Source organism: Photinus pyralis, unplaced genomic scaffold (genome assembly GCF_008802855.1).
Source record: "Photinus pyralis isolate 1611_PpyrPB1 unplaced genomic scaffold, Ppyr1.3 Ppyr1.4_LG6, whole genome shotgun sequence".
Classification (NCBI taxonomy): Eukaryota; Metazoa; Arthropoda; class Insecta; order Coleoptera; family Lampyridae; genus Photinus; species Photinus pyralis.
Genome location: NW_022170663.1, coordinates 24,859,895 through 24,876,930, shown reverse-complemented (window position 1 = coordinate 24,876,930; position 17,036 = coordinate 24,859,895). Strand labels below are relative to the sequence as shown.

General features: G+C 37.8%; 1 protein-coding gene across 1 annotated transcript; it reads right to left on the bottom strand.

Annotated features, from left to right (window-relative positions):
• Positions 1–69: 69 nt before the first annotated feature.
• On the bottom strand, positions 70–15,774 carry LOC116173484 (glutathione S-transferase 4-like). The gene is made up of 5 exons (XM_031490982.1): positions 15,555–15,774; positions 10,184–10,242; positions 584–731; positions 342–535; positions 70–300 (listed from the first exon to the last, which is right to left on the bottom strand). The coding sequence occupies exons 1-5, from the start codon at positions 15,723–15,725 to the stop codon at positions 126–128; spliced, it is 747 nt and encodes a 248-aa protein (XP_031346842.1). The 5' UTR covers positions 15,726–15,774; the 3' UTR covers positions 70–125.
• Positions 15,775–17,036: the final 1,262 nt, after the last annotated feature.

The following is a 17,036-nucleotide window of genomic DNA, read 5'->3' as shown; positions in this document are numbered from 1 at the left end:
TTGGTACCTTGGTTCTCTCCTTCTCGGGAAAAACTCAAATTGTAACAACCTGTATATATAGATTCAATAAAGAATGGAATGGAATTTGGGTTTATTTTAAGAGCATTAGTAAAAGGTGGCTAAATCTATATAATTCGTTCGTTGGGCGTTCCATGATAGATATGAGATTCAACATACTTGAAATTTTTCCGATTCCATTTCTTCATCTGATTAATTCCATCTTGGCAGCATTCCCTGTATGACGCAATGTGATCTTTCAAATACTCCACGTATTTAGAAACGATCTCATATCGATCGTAACTAGAAATAAAGTTTTTTAAAACTCCAGCATTAGTGCTTACCTATAGTTCATTGATTCAAGCTTGCTCAGCGTGGCCAAAATACTTAGATCTGCAATTGTAAGTAAATCATCACCGCCCGTTCCTCCCAACACGAAATTCTTTCCGTTAATTATTTTCTCCAAAAGCTGCAAGCTGCGGTCAATTTCCGCTCCCAAGATCGGATTCGGAGGACTTTTGCTGTCGTACTGTGGTTTCTGCAAATGTACAAATAAGACACAGAGGACTGGCCGCGTAGTATATACAAAATAATCGCATATGCTTTGATTTAAGACTCCTTGATCGAAATAAAGGATTCGATCCACCAACGCCTGCTCCCTTATATCGGAGGGATACAAACTTCTTTTTTCGGATTTGGCGTGTTTCTGAACCAGATATTTGGCAATAGCTCGACTAAAACAAAATTGCAATTATTTGGGGACAAAGAATATTAAGCAACCCAGTGAGCCCTCCCTCATTGAACAGTCGACGAATAATACCACCCGGATCTACCTACCCCAGTCTGTGAATTTTGGTGAAGCACAATGGCATAACTATATAGTGTGATCCATAAAGTGTGCAACAGAAATCGCATCAAAAAATCGTGCTGTTCGTGAACAATTTTATAGTAAGCATTTACAATATGCAGGACAGGCCAAAAAATGATATAGAATCTGAAATGCTATTTTTTTTATTATAATTCAAATTTTCTTTAAAACTATAATCTAGAGCTAGACTATAAATTATATTAAAAAAAAGTAGAATTTCATGTAGAATTAGAATTTGGAACCAAATTCACGTAAAGCTTATTTGTCCCTGTTTTTCTACCTCTCTTATAAAACACAAATAAAATTTATAAGATTCCGGAAGATTGAAAACGAGGCCGGAAAGCTCGATTGAGTTAAATTTGGACGGGAGACGCTGCGATATGGTTTCATATACCTAATTTTTGGCATCGCTCCAGCATCTCTTAATCAAACCTGCAAAGTGCGTTTATAATATTATTTACACTTTGGTAGCATGCGTTATATTACAATTTTCATAAACGTTTACATATTTTATATATAACCGTGAGTAACCTGCACTCGTTTATGATCGTTTACGTTTCCTTCAACTTAAATAAACTCATTATTTTCAGATTGAGAGAACAATAATGATGCATTCGCATATTGTAGTTTAAGGTGGATGATGAAATCAACGCGGTTATTATAATGTTATACGTGTAAATTATAAAGGATGGTCACTTTTAGAAATTGAGATTTTGCCAAATTTCTTTCATATCTATTATTTATGATTTGTAATATTACTTAACGTTAGCTTTGATTTTTAAATGTAAAGAAAAGCGAAATTGGCTCACATTTTAGGAAACGTTACCCAACAGGATTAAATGTGGGGTTACTCTAACAAATTGGAATAACGCAGCTAAAGTTGTTCGTGACTTGTTCTCTATTAGGTACATAATGGCCATACTTAGTCAACTGCGTTACAAAACAGCACGGCTGTTGATCAACCTGAATGCCTTAGCCGTTTTGCTATCAACAATCGATAAAAAAAGGACCTAGGTGGTCTATTTTAATTTAGGAAGCATAAAATAGTCCTTGTGATTCGAACACACTTAACACAATTATAGTGGTCTGAAAAACAACGTTTTCCGTTATCCAGAACTCGGAGAGGAAAAGGTACTCCACAAATCCATGAAACATTAACACCACGGTTGAATTATTTATATAGACTGTTCTATTTCACTCGCTTTCTACACTTCATGCATAACTTGTAACGAAGCACGTAGTTTCATACCCGAAGTAATGACCACACCGTATATTTATGGAGTGTATCAGATTTGCTGAACGCCCGGTATCTGAATGCGTAAAGTTCGTTACGAAGACTATCGCTCCGAAAATATGTATTTCTGTTTTAGGCGTTAGGAATCGAAGGTAGAAAGAAGTGATTTAATTTGTAGAGCCGCCCGATAAGGAAAACAAGAGGTAGTATTTAACTGTTACGTTTGTAGCTTAAATTATTTTATTTTACTTATGGCAAATGTTAAATTGGCATTTCAATAGGTTTGAATGAGTAGGCTAACCGCAAGGGTAGATAAAGTGAAACAGATGATTATGAATTCTAATGACATCTGTAATTCCCATTCCAAAAGGGACGCGGAGCGCGATATAAAATGATGTTCGGAAGGAACAGAAGGTAGACACAACTCAGCCCCACATAGAACGTGGCCTTGTCCCACCTGGAAATTATGGTTAATGGTTCTTTTTCAAAATACAAAACCTAAATCTACCGAATTCTAGAGATTACATACAATTTACAATGAGACTCAGTTTGTGTAATGGATCTTTAACCGCCTATGTTCTAAGAAGCCGACAAGGAGGCAGTTTTCTGTTTCAGTCGCCACCCACACATACACAGTTTTCCATTAGACATCAATATTTGATCCATTTTACGTATCGACGTCCATGTAGCAAAAGTGTGCTTAAATTGGACGTCCGATGATTCCGTCTTATGGAATAGTTAGCAGATGGTTCATAAAATAAGAACAATTTACGTCCAGTGGACGCACGCAGTGCGACAACATTAGCACTTTATTTTTTCAATGTGGCTAACTTATGTAGATAATGTAAGTCGTATTTATATTATAGGTTATGTTTTGCCGATTTTTTTCCCAGTATTAAAGCACTATTTGTGTGTTACCCTGGGTCTCGTTGATGTCATTCTTGTTTTTAAAAGCTGGGATGCAAACATGCAAAAACATTTCCCAAGAGTGTTTCCAAAAAGCAATTTCCAAATGGCTCAAAAGAGTAAAGGAAAGGAAGAGAACTTTTTGTTACATTATTTTATATCTCTGTTGTTTGAACAATTGTTATCGTTTCCAAAGTAGCTGTTTTATTTGTAAACATAGTGCAATAAAACAACAAGAAAAGGGAGGTACTTTGAATGAACGTCCATAGGACGTACAGTATGTATGTACGTACATAAATTGTCCATATCGTTGATATTTGGGCTTACAATCAATGGACGTTCAGTGTACAGATTCACAATCGACGGATTATTTTGTAAAAGTTTGTTTGGTTGATTAAGGATGTCTATCATGAGGATCTCCGAAACCATAGAAGATACGACGATAGTCAAATTAAACAGTTATTACCACGCTTGAAAGAAAACCAAAAAAATCCGATTACTTCCGAAGTTATTCCAAAAAAACCGAAATTTGTCGATTTTATTTTTATTTTTTCCTGTTGTAATTTGAGCAGATACAGAAAAAAATCACCTTCTAGGGTTTCGGAGTACCCCACGATAGATATCCTTATCTTCAACACAGTGTATACACGGAGAGATGAGGAGTGAGGTTATATTTTTATGTGCATTAAAAGGATAGTTTGTGGAACCTGTAAACAAAAATTAAAGATTGAAATAAAAATATTCGATGCTGATGCTACAAAAATTACAGCACAGACAAATCATTATGTAAGGGGACGTCTTTATGAAAGACTTCTATGCCCCCGCCTAGAAAACAGCTGCCACCCCTGCTACTTCATTCTGGGTACGCGGAACTAACTGGACAAGGAAATTAACCACAACATTTAAGGAGGGCGGAAGAAGCAAAAAGATGATGGGGGTACTGTGCCACAGAAAAAGATCAAAGGAGGGCGTTCAAATCTATAGTACGATCAGCCATGATTTATGGCTGGGAGCTGAGAATGTTGAGGTAGACGATGGGAACAACAAGGAAAGATAACATTAGGAATGATACAATAAGGGAGATGGGCGCAGTGACTGAAATCTTGAGGAAGATTCGAAGGAGAGGCGAAGACTGCAATAGTTTGGACATGTAATGAGAAGGGAAGAGAGGTTATGCACAATGCCGCAAAGAAGACCAAGAAGAATGAGGAAGGATTGATTTTTCATGATTTCTGTACCCGCTCTCTTCTACTGGTCTTAATTATTTCCCGTATGTTTTTTTGTCATTCGGAGAAGGTTCAAGGTTGCAATAGAGTGGAATAGTGGATCGACGGACTGACAGACGAAAAACAAAAAGGACATACATACAGCTAAACGAATCATTATTAGGGGCATCTCAGTAAATTTCATTTTAAGTGGGCAACGTCTGGTATTTCCACAGAGTCAGGCACGAACGTTTTTAGATTTCCCAATTCCCACCTCTTTTTGATCCGAAAATTAATTAAACGAAAATATAGCAGAACTAATCATAAATAAACAAACGTCGCACACCTTCCCGTCGTCAATTAAAACTTATAAATATGAATGGAGCGTCCCAGTTTTAAAAACACCCCCGCCCCAACATCTATTTTTGAGGCAAAGTCGAAGAGATTGCTGCAACGGTGCAGACTTTCAACAAGTAAATAGAGTGGCATATTAGAATGCAACGAAAAGCTTTACGATTCGTATCGCGAACTTTAAATCTTGCAACGAGGAATTCTTTTGTAACCGTTGCCAAAATTCATAAAGTTCGCAATTTCGAAGGGCGGCGACGACGATCACGCTTTCCTTCCGTGTTTTGCCGCCGCAGGATGTGAGAAGTATTATAATCCGCACCCCGCCAAAGTTAAACTATAGCAATTTAGTTGAAAATCAAATTTAGATGAAAACACGTGCGAGTTTATTTTAAGTATACGTGCGGAAACAGAAAATGAGATTTCATATGGCGTAAAACCTATTTGTACGTGCTCTATTTACTAATGGTATTTACCTGATAAATGACTATAAATAAAAAGGGTACCTATCCAGGTATATTTATGAACACTCGTTCAATTACAAAGGGACAAGCGTTAAATGGAAGTTTTTACTTGTTACGTGCTGATAAAGTGCGAAAAGCAAATATTAGTATGTGCTGAATCAGCCGGAAAAAATTGTTCGTCGTTAATGGTGAACAGTTTCAGATTACACCGATGATTCAAATCAACAGTGATTAATGTATAAGTACGAGTAGACAAATGAATAATGCAACACTCCACCCTTTTGCTCCAAGTTACAAATTCGTAGTTCTGTGTTCATGTGAAGATAGCCCCTGCACATTTACAAAACCTTGCAATTGTAATTAGTTCTGGAAGCCCCCGATAAGTTTCTGGAGTTCTTGGTACATTTTAAAAGAAGTTCCGACAATATGGTCATAAATCAATTTTGAAAGTATGGGGACTGGGGTGGGGAGCCAACTTCACGCTGCTCAGCACTGAGGTACTATCCAGAAATGCAATCGAACTCAAAAATTCTTACCAGAAACGGTCCCAGATATTCATTTTATCACTTGAAATACGAAAAAGCTACTTAATGGGGCTGCCAAGAACTTTACTAAACTTGAACCTGTTTGCGTTTCATACTAGAAAAAGTTAAAATCCTCCATAGTTTTCTTATTGCCTATCAGTCGCCAGTAATAAACTAAACTTCCAGAACTATGAACTAGCGGAAATGTTCTGGAGTCCTGGACCGCCCCTGAACAGTTCTGAAACGGTGGCAAAACATAATAAAACAATTAAAAGTTTTTTTTTATATTCCCGAGAAAAAATTTGATTAGAGGTCCAGGTAGGCCCTTAAGAGTCCTGTGAATATCTATAAGGTTTTGAGTGGCGGGTTATAATAAGAAAGCTATGGATGATCTTAACTTTTGCCACGAAGAAACAAACAAATTTCACGAACAAAGTTTTAACTACAATTACCGGGCAGCTACTCATCAGTTCTAAAGCTTTCCGCAATGGAGTTCTATAGCAAACATCAAAATAATTTACTGTGGCTAGCACAGATACCACCCGCACACCTGCACATGCATGATTCTGTCCTTTTATGTCTAAGAACATGTGTACAAAATTTGGTTTGAATCGGTTCAGCCGTTTAGCCGGAAATGAGAGTACACACAGACAGACAGATCGATTGATATAATCAAGATTTTGTTTGATTCCGATTCCTGGTGCTTCAAAACGTGTACTTCCGTCCAAAAAGTGGGGGGTCATTTTTTACCCCAATGCAATACCACCCTTACTAACGTGCGGGTCTTAAAAATTATCAAAGTACACATGTGAGATCAAGGGGCTTCAGCGCATTTTTGTGTAGCAAATCAATATTATCTATTATCCAGTTTTAACCCCATCATTAATAAGATCTTGTCGAAGGCTACTACATTCCCTTTGTCGGTCCCTGGTTGCAACGTCCCTATTGCCCGCAATCCGCGTTTGAAGTTTTAGCTCCGTCATCAAGATCTTGTCGAACGCAACCACATTCCCTTTGTCGGTACCCACTTCCGACGTCCTATTCACTAAGAAACTTCTGGGCGCTCAAAGTCGATTACCCCTCGAAGACGCGCGCCTTGCGAAAGGTGGTTAATTTCGCTCCTAGGAAAAAAAACAAAATTCCGCCACGCAGAAGTTGCGCTTGGCCAGTTTACATGATCTTTCTGACGACACCGATTTGTAAGTAATCGGACCAAAGCTGTAGAAGAAGAAGGAAAGGACTGAAAAATCTCCACGTTAGTACACCACGCTCGGGGATGACGCCCAAATATATCTAGCCCCTCATCATGTAGCCCCGCCCTTAAAGTTGTTAACCACACGATCCCGATAGGTACATGTACATTCCTCGTCTTTCTACAAGCGTTCTTATACGAACCTGCATTTGCAGCCAGCCAGCCAGCCGGCCCAACTGAGATTAAAAGCTACCTTCTTAGCGCATTTTTGCAAATTTATTTGTAAAAAAAGGTAGCTTTTAATCTTACTTTGGCCGGCTGGCTGACTGGATGGCAGCAAATGCGATTCTGTAGAAGAACGCTTGTAGACAGACGAGGAGTCTACATGTACCTACCGGGGCCATGTAATTAACAAGGACGGGTCTACATTATGTGGGGTGGGCGGCTTCTGGGCGTCATCCCCGAGCGTGTTATACTAACCTTTTTCAATTTTTTTCTATCTTCTACAGATTTGGCTCAATTGTTTTCAAATTGGTGTCGTCGGAAAGATCCTATAAACGCGCACAACTCCTTTGTGGCGGAATTTTATTTTTTCCCTAGGGTCGAAATTAACCACCTTTTGCACGGAGCGCGTCTGCGAGGGGTAGTCGACTTTGGGCGCCCACAAGCTCTTAGAGCTCTAATCGCGATCCCTCTCTCTCATGTCGCAAATTGAAACTCGAGTTATCAGAAGTACCCAAAAATTGAGTACTATTTTGTGGTGGGTTTTTAGCGAAATCCACCAAAATGCGAATTGCGGGTGAACGGGACGTCGGAACTGGGTGCCGACAAAAGGAATATGGTAGCCCCCGAGAAGATCTTACTCATGGTGGAGTCAAAACTTCAAACCTGAATTGCGGATGAACGGGACGTCGGAGGTGGGTGCCGAAAAAGGGAATATGTTAACCCCCGGGAGATCTTACCGATGGTGGAGTCAAAACTTCAAACCCCCCCCCCCAGACCCTTTGCTAAAGGCTCCAGCCACCCCCCCCCCAAACCGTGTTTTCGCTCTTTTTGGCTGATATCTCGCGATCTATGAGGTCTATATGAAATAGTTTTAGCTGAAAATAATTCTCGTGAAATTTCATACAAGGTAGATACTCAGAAGTTAGCCTAGGGGTACCTCGTAGCCTAGGACATTCATAAAAGAGGCGAACATCATCAATTTTCGTGGGTTTTTGCTAATATATCGCGACCTTTAGGGCTAGATGAAATATTTTTAGCTGAAAATGCTCCTCGTGAAATTTCTTACAATGTAGATACTCAGAAGGTAGCCTAGGTGTACCTCTTAGCCTAGGAAATTTATAAAAAGAGGCGAAAATCATCCATTTTCGTGTTTTTTTTTTGCGGTTTTTTGCAAATATATCGCGACCTTCAGGGCTAGATGAAATATGTTTAGCTGAAAATGCTCTTCGTGCAATTTCATACGAGGTAGGTAACTTTCATGTGTGAGGAAATATTCCTTGTAAAATAAAATATTACTATGTACCATTTATTCACGTAAAAACAGTATTTTCATATCAAAATATTCACACATTCATTTATACCTCAACGTAATCATTATCCTCTGCAGATTCCACCTCTTCAGGCCCTTCGACGTCCTCTAAGTGGTAGTGGGTCGTCTGAAATTACCGACTCGTAGTTCTCTTTTATTTTTATTTCATATAGACCTCATAGATCGCGAGATATCAGCCAAAAAGAGCGAAAACAATTTTTTTTTACCAACCCTACGAAGTGGGCGGTGAATTGCTTTTTGACTATAGTAAATGCAGATTGTATCTAAAAAATGGTAGGTACCTGGCCGAGGCGCTGTAATACGGTATGCGGACATTAACAATGGCATCAGAAGTAGAGATGTCAGATAATAATATACCTATGCAGCATCTGCAATAAAGACTTGGAAGGAACCCCAACTTGTACATTAAAATATAAGGAAATTGATACTTTACGTAAAACAGCTAAAAAAGGTAAAAAGAGACCATCTGTTTTTCTGGAGAAGAAATAACTGCTGAATTTTTGGAAAAAGACAACACTGTCAAAATGGTCGAGGGGCACTCGGTACGGAACATGTGTGTGAATATTGTCCAGAAATGTGGAGACGAATGTGAACTGAACATTTTGAAACCGATTCCTCCTGACTTGGACGTTGGACCTCGTGGCAGATGATGCACAATTTGTCAAAGGACGATATTTCTCATGCCTTTAGAGTTCAAGTGGAGTTCACAATAAATGAGAACTACAGTTTCCTCTTGTTATGGTGGGGTACCTACCAGTCCACCTAAAACGATGAACAGTAAATCATGAAAATGATCTTTAAGTAATAGCGATTCCTTCACTCAACGGTAATAGTTATTTGTACAACTAGAGGAGAAAGTGGAGTTTTTCAACTCGGGTTCAAACGCTCATGTGTCAATTGAACGAGAATTGAAAAACAATGATCTCTTCTCAAGTTTTACACATAATTTTTTCTGAAACTATAATCAAAATTGAAAAATTATCATATGCAATATTGAAATTTAACACATGGCAATCTAGATTAGTATATGTTTTGTCATTATTAAGATTAACGCGGCAATTGTTTTTTACTTTCCTCACTCACATTTTCCTCGCCCTTTTTAGAGACGAAAGTAGTTGTTTCTAAAGTAGTTTCAGAAAAATAACTATTGACACCCTCTTTTACATATTTTATATTTGGTGCCCATGCTATTTTGTGGAACAATTCTGATCAGGCTAGTTTAACGAGAGAAAAATTTTTTAAACGTGCTTTTTTGCCAAAAGTTCGTTTTTTCTTGTGATAAATTGTGTAACAAAAATGTAAATGTGAAGGCAGTAATAAAATCCAATTTTGACCATCACCTTTCTTTAGATTTTTTTAAAATCATTTTGAAAACCCTAAATTACCGTCAATTTCCAGATATTTTGTACAATTTACTGCCAGAACGCCACTGTCACACTGTCAACTCGCTATTTATGTTTTTGGCATCCGTTTTTACGTTATGAATGACATCCTCTGCGCTTCCACTTGGTCCAAACTGTGAATTGAGTTAAAAATAATTATTAATTCCCAATTACCCCAAACCGTTTCCACTGTTTAGGCATCGGACCGCATTCGTGTAATGAATCCAATATGCAGACAGACGAATACATCGTTCCAACTATTTTTAGACGAAACGTAAACACGCGAAAGTAAACATACCATCAACGTGAACATACTTAAAATACACATAATCGTTATTCAACTAATCTTGGCAAATGGACGATGACCATCGTGCTTGTTAATCTCTTTCCCTCTGCCATCGACTCCTTAATAGCGGCAGCAAAGCGGAAAAAGACAAATTCACAGCGGTCCAATTTTGTTGGCACTCCCATCTTATGAAAATAGGCCAAAACGGAAAAAAGGACTCACCTCTCCCATAAGACGAATCCATTATCGACGATGGTAGGAACGATCTTCTCGTAGTTAATCTGAAAAAGAAACGGGCGAAATGAATAAAAGGAGTCGGTTTTAAAAGCTCTCAATACGCTCACAGCGGTTGCTAAGTGCATTTCTCGATAGTTACTTCAAAATGTATACAAACGCTCACTTTGATTATTTATTTTTGTGGATACACATGTAAAAGTTTTGAGAGTGATATCGTTATACTCAAAGCCGCCGACGGTTTGTTGGAAAGTGCGATGATGTTAAAAAAAATACCCGCACACACATTTGATAGGGGGTTAACTCAACGTGATACTCGAGGGAAATTCCCTTTGAGAAATTTTCTCGCGTTATTAGATCACAGTCTTGATTTCGGATTTGGTACAGAAATTCTTTATTGGGACCCGTTTGATGGCAATTGAAATTTGACTGTTGTACTTCGTTTCACATAAGGGCATTAACAATAGGCAAAGGCGCTTAAAATATTTTGACTGCAATGTGCCCACAGGCAATTGCCTAAACGCCCAAAGGGGTCCTAGATGATATTGCAGAAATGAAGACATAACTTGCTCCAGATACTGATAGATGTGATCAATCTGAAGTACAGGAAAATTCATCTTCTAGATATATAGACATATAACGGTAGCTTTTATTTTGTATTTACATTTTTCGAGCTTTTGGCAAAAGGGAATTTTAGAAATTTTTTGGGGTTGAGGAAAAAATTTTTCAGTTTTCCAATCCCCAAACATATTTTCCATGCCCACATTTAATATTTATTTTAAATTCTAATTTTAGATGATTAGAACTTGAAATGTACTTGAAGGGAATCCGAAAGGAATATGATGGGAACGTTATGGAAGCTTTAGGAGCAACTTGAGAGTAATTTTAGGAAAAGGATTTTGGCACGCACTGGAGGAGAGTTTGCAAGGAACTTGTTGGGAAATTGAACGGTACATGAGAACAAATTTAAATAACAACGGGTAATGAACAATTTTTGGGGAAAGTTGATGAATTTGGTGAAAATTTGGTAGAAGAACATGAAGGAAGCGGAACTTGAGAGAGACTTATAAAGAAATTTAGAAAACCTTAGGGGGACTATGAAAACAATTTGATGGATTTGACAGGAATAGAATTTGACGGGAACTTTAGGGAACGTAGAAGGAGGCACGAGGAAGAACTCAAGGGAGAGAGAAACATAGAATTTTAGTGAAAATTGATAACAACTTGAGCGGAATTGAATGACAACTATAAGGGATTTTAAGACGAACTTGAAGAGAAGATACGAAACATTTGAAAATAATTTAATAGAAACTTGAAGCGATCTTGGCGAAACGTGACAAGAATTTGAGAAATTGAGGAACTTGAGAAAGCTCAATAAAAGCTTGTGCAGTATTTTATGGGAGCTTAAAATGCACTTGGTTTTTTAAAAAAATGCAGAAGAAATTAAGTGAACGTGAAAGTAGTTTAAGAAATTTGGAAGCATTTCAAAGAAAATTAGGAAATGTTGGAGGGAAGCTTCCAAGAAAGTTGTAAGCACATTGAGGAGAAACTTGAGAAATAATAAAATTAATAAATCCAAAATGATATAAGAGGGGATGGGGGAGAGGCATACCAAAACTGCCTATACTTACACCCCATAAAATGATCCAAAATGCGACAACCGAATTCTGAATTCCATTGGACCACTGAAATAGCATGAACATTTTGGTTCTCCATGTAATTACAATTGGTCTAATTAACGTTCTGCTGTGCCATCAGAAAAACAATTACACTAAGAGAACATAGCCGAAATTTGAAAGAAAAACTCGGGTAAAGAAGGGTAAATAAAGCGAAAAACTGTGCTGTAGAGTGTATCGGGAGCCCTTTCATGGGGTTTATTTGTTTCAATTTTTTTTATTCCGTTAGGGTAGCTCGGTGTTAGATAGGCTAATTCTATTAGATAGCTGATATTCCAAGATTTAGTTATTTTAAATTTATTTTAAGTCAATAATTTGCAAACTTTTTTATTTGCGTATAGTACATTTCGCAAAGCTAGAAACGAGGAGAGTTGTAAATTTGTGCAACCAGTTCGTATCGAAATTTGGGTTTCGGCATAGTGTTTAGAAAAATACGAAGAAAAATGTCGTACAATGACTGGATAAGCTATTTTTTGAAAATTGCATAAGAAGTGCAAAAATTAATAACTTTCGGGCAAAATCGTTCTAATTTCCTTGATCTAAACAGTACAGGATGACAATTCACTGTTGGATCATGTAAAAAGCGACCAAATTAGACAAGATCTGAGGATAGAGGCATCGTCGTAGACGTACATCGAAAAACCTCAGCTAAGCTGGTATGTGCAAATGTCGGAAATGGAGAATGAGATAAATAAAAACCGCAGAAGTTAGGGAAGCAAATGTTATTGCAAAACGAAGCTGAAAAACACCCGTCTGACGCAGTGGAGTCGAAACTCGATTGCGGTATCTGGTTCCCTGGTTCGCATCCAGGTTCGGGCATGGATATTTGTAAATTTATAGTAGGTTGGTGTGGTACAGCAGCCTTGCCTGAAAACTCCCCCACTTAAAATAAAAACCCAAAACAAAATAAACCTGAAACGATGTGGTAAAGAAGATACTGGAAGGAAGGGAACAACATGGCTCAAAGCAAAAGGAATTATGACAAATAAGAAGAAACTTTTTCGCAACCCTAACAGAGATACGCCATCTTCCCGTATCAATATTTACAAAGGGATTACAAAAGCGCAATGACGTCTTAACAAAAATAGGAAATTCTTTAGACCCTGAATTTTTTACATTGTAAAGCACCACTTTTTAGTACTTAGATATAGAGAAGTAAACTACTTCCCACTAGAGGTATGCAAATTCTCAAGAAATAATCCATAGAGAAGGGGGGGGGGGCATCTTAAGACAAAAAATAAAAGTCGACTGCCATAGCTTTGTCTGTTGCAACTTGCAACTTCAGAACTATAGAATAATTCTCCTAAAAGTACTTAAAAATCGCAAGAGTGGATCCGGACGGTTGAACTGACAGACCGACGGACAAATTTTGCGGAAAATATCTTAAAATCAAGAAAATTAGTCACTTTTTAATTATCTATAGGAGGGCTATGTAAAAATAAAGGTTCCCATCGCTGTCTCCGCGAAATTCGTGCAGTGATCCGATTTCTGCCTGTTACAACGTTGTTGCAAGAACTTGAAAAAACAGAGACGAAGCATCCCAAATCGCCGAAAAAAGACTGCCCAAAGGCGTAAGGCTACAACATTAGAATGAGCACCCGCATGTCGCTCGCCAAATCATGGAGTAAAGGTCCACTCAAACGGACGTGGGAATCCGGGAGCGGGAGCGGGACGAATGCGGAATATATTTCTACAGCGAGATAAACGTGCGAACCGCCCCGCGTCGGTATACATGACTGCATATCCCGCTGTATGAATATATCCCGCATCCGTCCTGCTCCCGTTCCTGCATTCACGCGTCGGTTTGAGTGAACCTTTAATCGCCAAATTTGGCTGAGATGCCCCTTACATCCCTGATCTCACATCGAGTAGCCATTTGTTCCCAAAATGTGTGGCCAACGCTTCAAGAGGGGCGAAGAAGTGCAAGAAGCGATCACCAAATTCCTCAATAGACTGACGGCGGGCTTTTTTAAGTTGGTTTCCAAAAGTGGATTACTGGTCAACAAAAATTCGTAGAAAAATTATGCGAAAAATAAGTAAAAAAATCAAACTTTGCAGTGGTGTATTTTTCAGTTCAAATAAAAAATTACTTATAGGTACCAGAAAAAATCTGGAAACCTTATTTTTTTACACAACCCTCGTATACGTAGATATGCAAAATCGTAAATACCTAGCAGCTTTCAGTTTTTTATTATTTCATATGATTAGTTAAGGACATAAGGTCATTCTTGAAATCTTACCTTTGTCCATCTGTCTGTTCGTCCGTTCATTGTGTCAGTTTATAGAATTGCATTTATGCGATTAAAATGGAAAACAATTGGAATTCTTAGGTGAATCATCATTGAAATGACAATAAAAAGTACATAAAACTGCACCTCAATAACACCAATGTAAACCCACTAATTTGGAACACTCACTATCTGTTGGCTAAACTTTCAAGGGGAAAAGTTTCACCACCGAATATTTTTGTTAGCAAACTTAGAGACACTCGGCTAACGGAAACGGGGTTTACGCATAAATTAGGGCCTTGAAGTTCCCCCCAAAGCTCCAACGCCTTAATCGAAAGGTTGACAAAAACGCCTGTAAAAAATTCCTTTCGAGTTAACCACAACACAGAAGATCATTTGGATTTTCCACAGTACAAGAACAAGTTGGTGTAACTGATCATGATTTATCTATGGATTTACGATGGTTATTAACTTATCTTAATTTACATTACATAACTACTATACAGGGAGTAACAATTAACTATGTATGTCAAAAAAATATGGATGGTAAAATAAATATAATATATTGGAAGGAATTAACGAATTTCCCTATGCTTTTGAGTATCTCTTTCTGATTTTGCAAAAGCTTTCCAAAGATACCCACTCCACATGAAGACGCATCTATGAAACGGGGATGCAAAACAAATTATGATCTCAGGGAAATTTGATATTTGAACGTGAAAATAGCGAATCCAAACTGCAACACTTTACAAGACAACGAAAGAATCGATAGATTTCTAATTATTCAGAAAGCGAAAAAGACACGCCACGAGCAATTAAACCTGACCGAAAAAACCCTCATATACAACAATTTAAAATGTAGACAAAAATATGCTTCACATAACTGTTAAATTTGTCTCTTTTCCGAGTGAAATCAGAACTCTCTTATACACATCCTTATTTTTGGAAACTGCAGTTTGTTATATTTAGTTAAACTATAACATTTTAAGTTATGACTTGTCTCATGCCAAACGTGCTTGGTTTATATCTTTTGTGCGGATTATTTACCGTCTATTGTCATGCCATAATCTCTAAAATTAGATGCGCCAATACGTAAATTTTGCTCTTTGCAAAATCTTGCCTCATAAAGTTAATTACAGATTATCTTTAAAAAAAAGGCGTAACGTATTGCAATAAGTACGCTATATTGTGTTTAGGTGTGACCTTCCGTTAAACCAACATTGCACTGCAATGTTGGTTTAACGGAAGGTCACACCTAAACACAATATAGCGTACTTATTGCGATTGCACATCTTTCATCATTTCTCAAGTACACAAATAGAATGATAACGCTATCACACCCATTGACATAGTGCTAAAAAACCGACAAAGGTATCTCTGACAGAAGGTGTTACCTGCATGTTGATGTTGATTGAGGAATTAAAAGGATTTGGTGCGGCCTAATTTACAACTTACTTGTTCGTACCATGGCTCAAACTGCTCGAATTTCTTGTAAATGCAAACGTGGCGCATGGACTCGGGCGGAAGATCCAAATCCAAACACTTTAATGTCAGAAGAACTGTTCGACAAGGTGCGGAGTAGATGGAGTAGTATAGCTTAAGGCTGTTTATAGCTTGGTTTAACATTTTCACTAAAAAGGCGACAGATTTGGACAAATGGCAGCAGCTTACTAAGTTTCATGGAAAGTTTAGTTCGATAGCGTACAAATTGATCAACTAACTTTGTTCGATATATCCACTTGGCAGGAATCCAAGCTCTTCTTTTCTGGAAATCGGGAATAATATTTAAACCAACATCACCTTCTTCTTAGCTACTTATTTCTCGGTCCATGGTAGTTTCCTTGTATTTTGCCAATAAGATGAAGATTGCATGTGTTTATTTTGTGGATGTCGGGAATGAACCTTTTCTCGAAGAAAACGGATCGAGGTAATTTTGTGTTATGGTCTGTGCCATTATGTCTCTCTCTGGGAGTTTTTTCCACGGATCACATACCATCGATAATTTCTAATTTAAATGCCTTTCTTTAATTTCACAAAAAATATTTACAATACACTGGGTTTAAAAAATGGGATGGCTTTAGAATCTCCTAGGACTGGCCGGGGTGTAAAGGCCTCGAAAGCTTCAAAGATTTACAATTCTGAAGACACTGAACACTTTTGAGCATTTTACACGGATCTAATGACTGTGGCGGCTTTAAATGGATTGAAAACTTTTAACTCTCTGGAGGCTGTCGACAATCTTAAAAATGTGAAGGGTTTGAAAATTGTGAAACCTCAAGTTCTCAAGAGTCCGATGACTCTGGGGTGTTTGAAGACTTTGACGACAGTGGAGACCACGTACTCTAAGAACTACATACACTTGAGGTACTCAGAGAACCTCTTGAGACTCTCGGGGCTCCAAATACTGTGAAGGTTCTGAGTGGTTTGAAGATTTTCTTAACGCTCTCGAGGTACCTAGGATTCCCAATATTCTAAAAATCCCAAAGGTTCTGAGGATTCCAGACTGTCAAGGCTCTAAAGATTTAAATGGTTTCAAGATTATAAAGGCTACAATAATCTGAAGAGTTTGGGAAAGATGTTAAGTTTGTGGTTTTTATATCTAGCGGTTCTAATTATCTAAAATGTTCTAAATGCTCTCGAAGCTCTAAATACACTGAGCGCTAAGATTGTAAGGTCCCTTGAAGATTATTAAGACTGTGAGCATCTTCTAGATCTTAAGGGCTGTAAAGACTGAGAAAATACTGAATGGACTTTCAACACTGAAAGGTTTGGTGGTCTTGAAGGCGTTGAAATCTCTGAAAATCTATAAAAGTCATTCCGAAGAATTACAAGGTCTCGAGGCTCTTATAATTTTCTGAATCATTGCCGGGTTTTCAATAACCTGCATGTTTAAAAGTCTGTGAATGCTTTGAAGGCTATAAAGATGGACTGCTCTCA

Bases quoted from the DNA above. Each gene is read 5' to 3' on its own strand.
- LOC116173484 (XM_031490982.1), bottom strand. From the start codon at position 15,725: ATGTTAAACCAAGCTATAAACAGCCTTAAGCTATACTACTCCATCTAC. The intron at 536-583 runs GTATATACTACG...GTACATTTGCAG, and splicing joins AAAGCATATGCGATTATTTT to AAACCACAGTACGACAGCAA. The intron at 301-341 runs GTAAGCACTAAT...CTTTATTTCTAG, and splicing joins CTTGAATCAATGAACTATAG to TTACGATCGATATGAGATCG.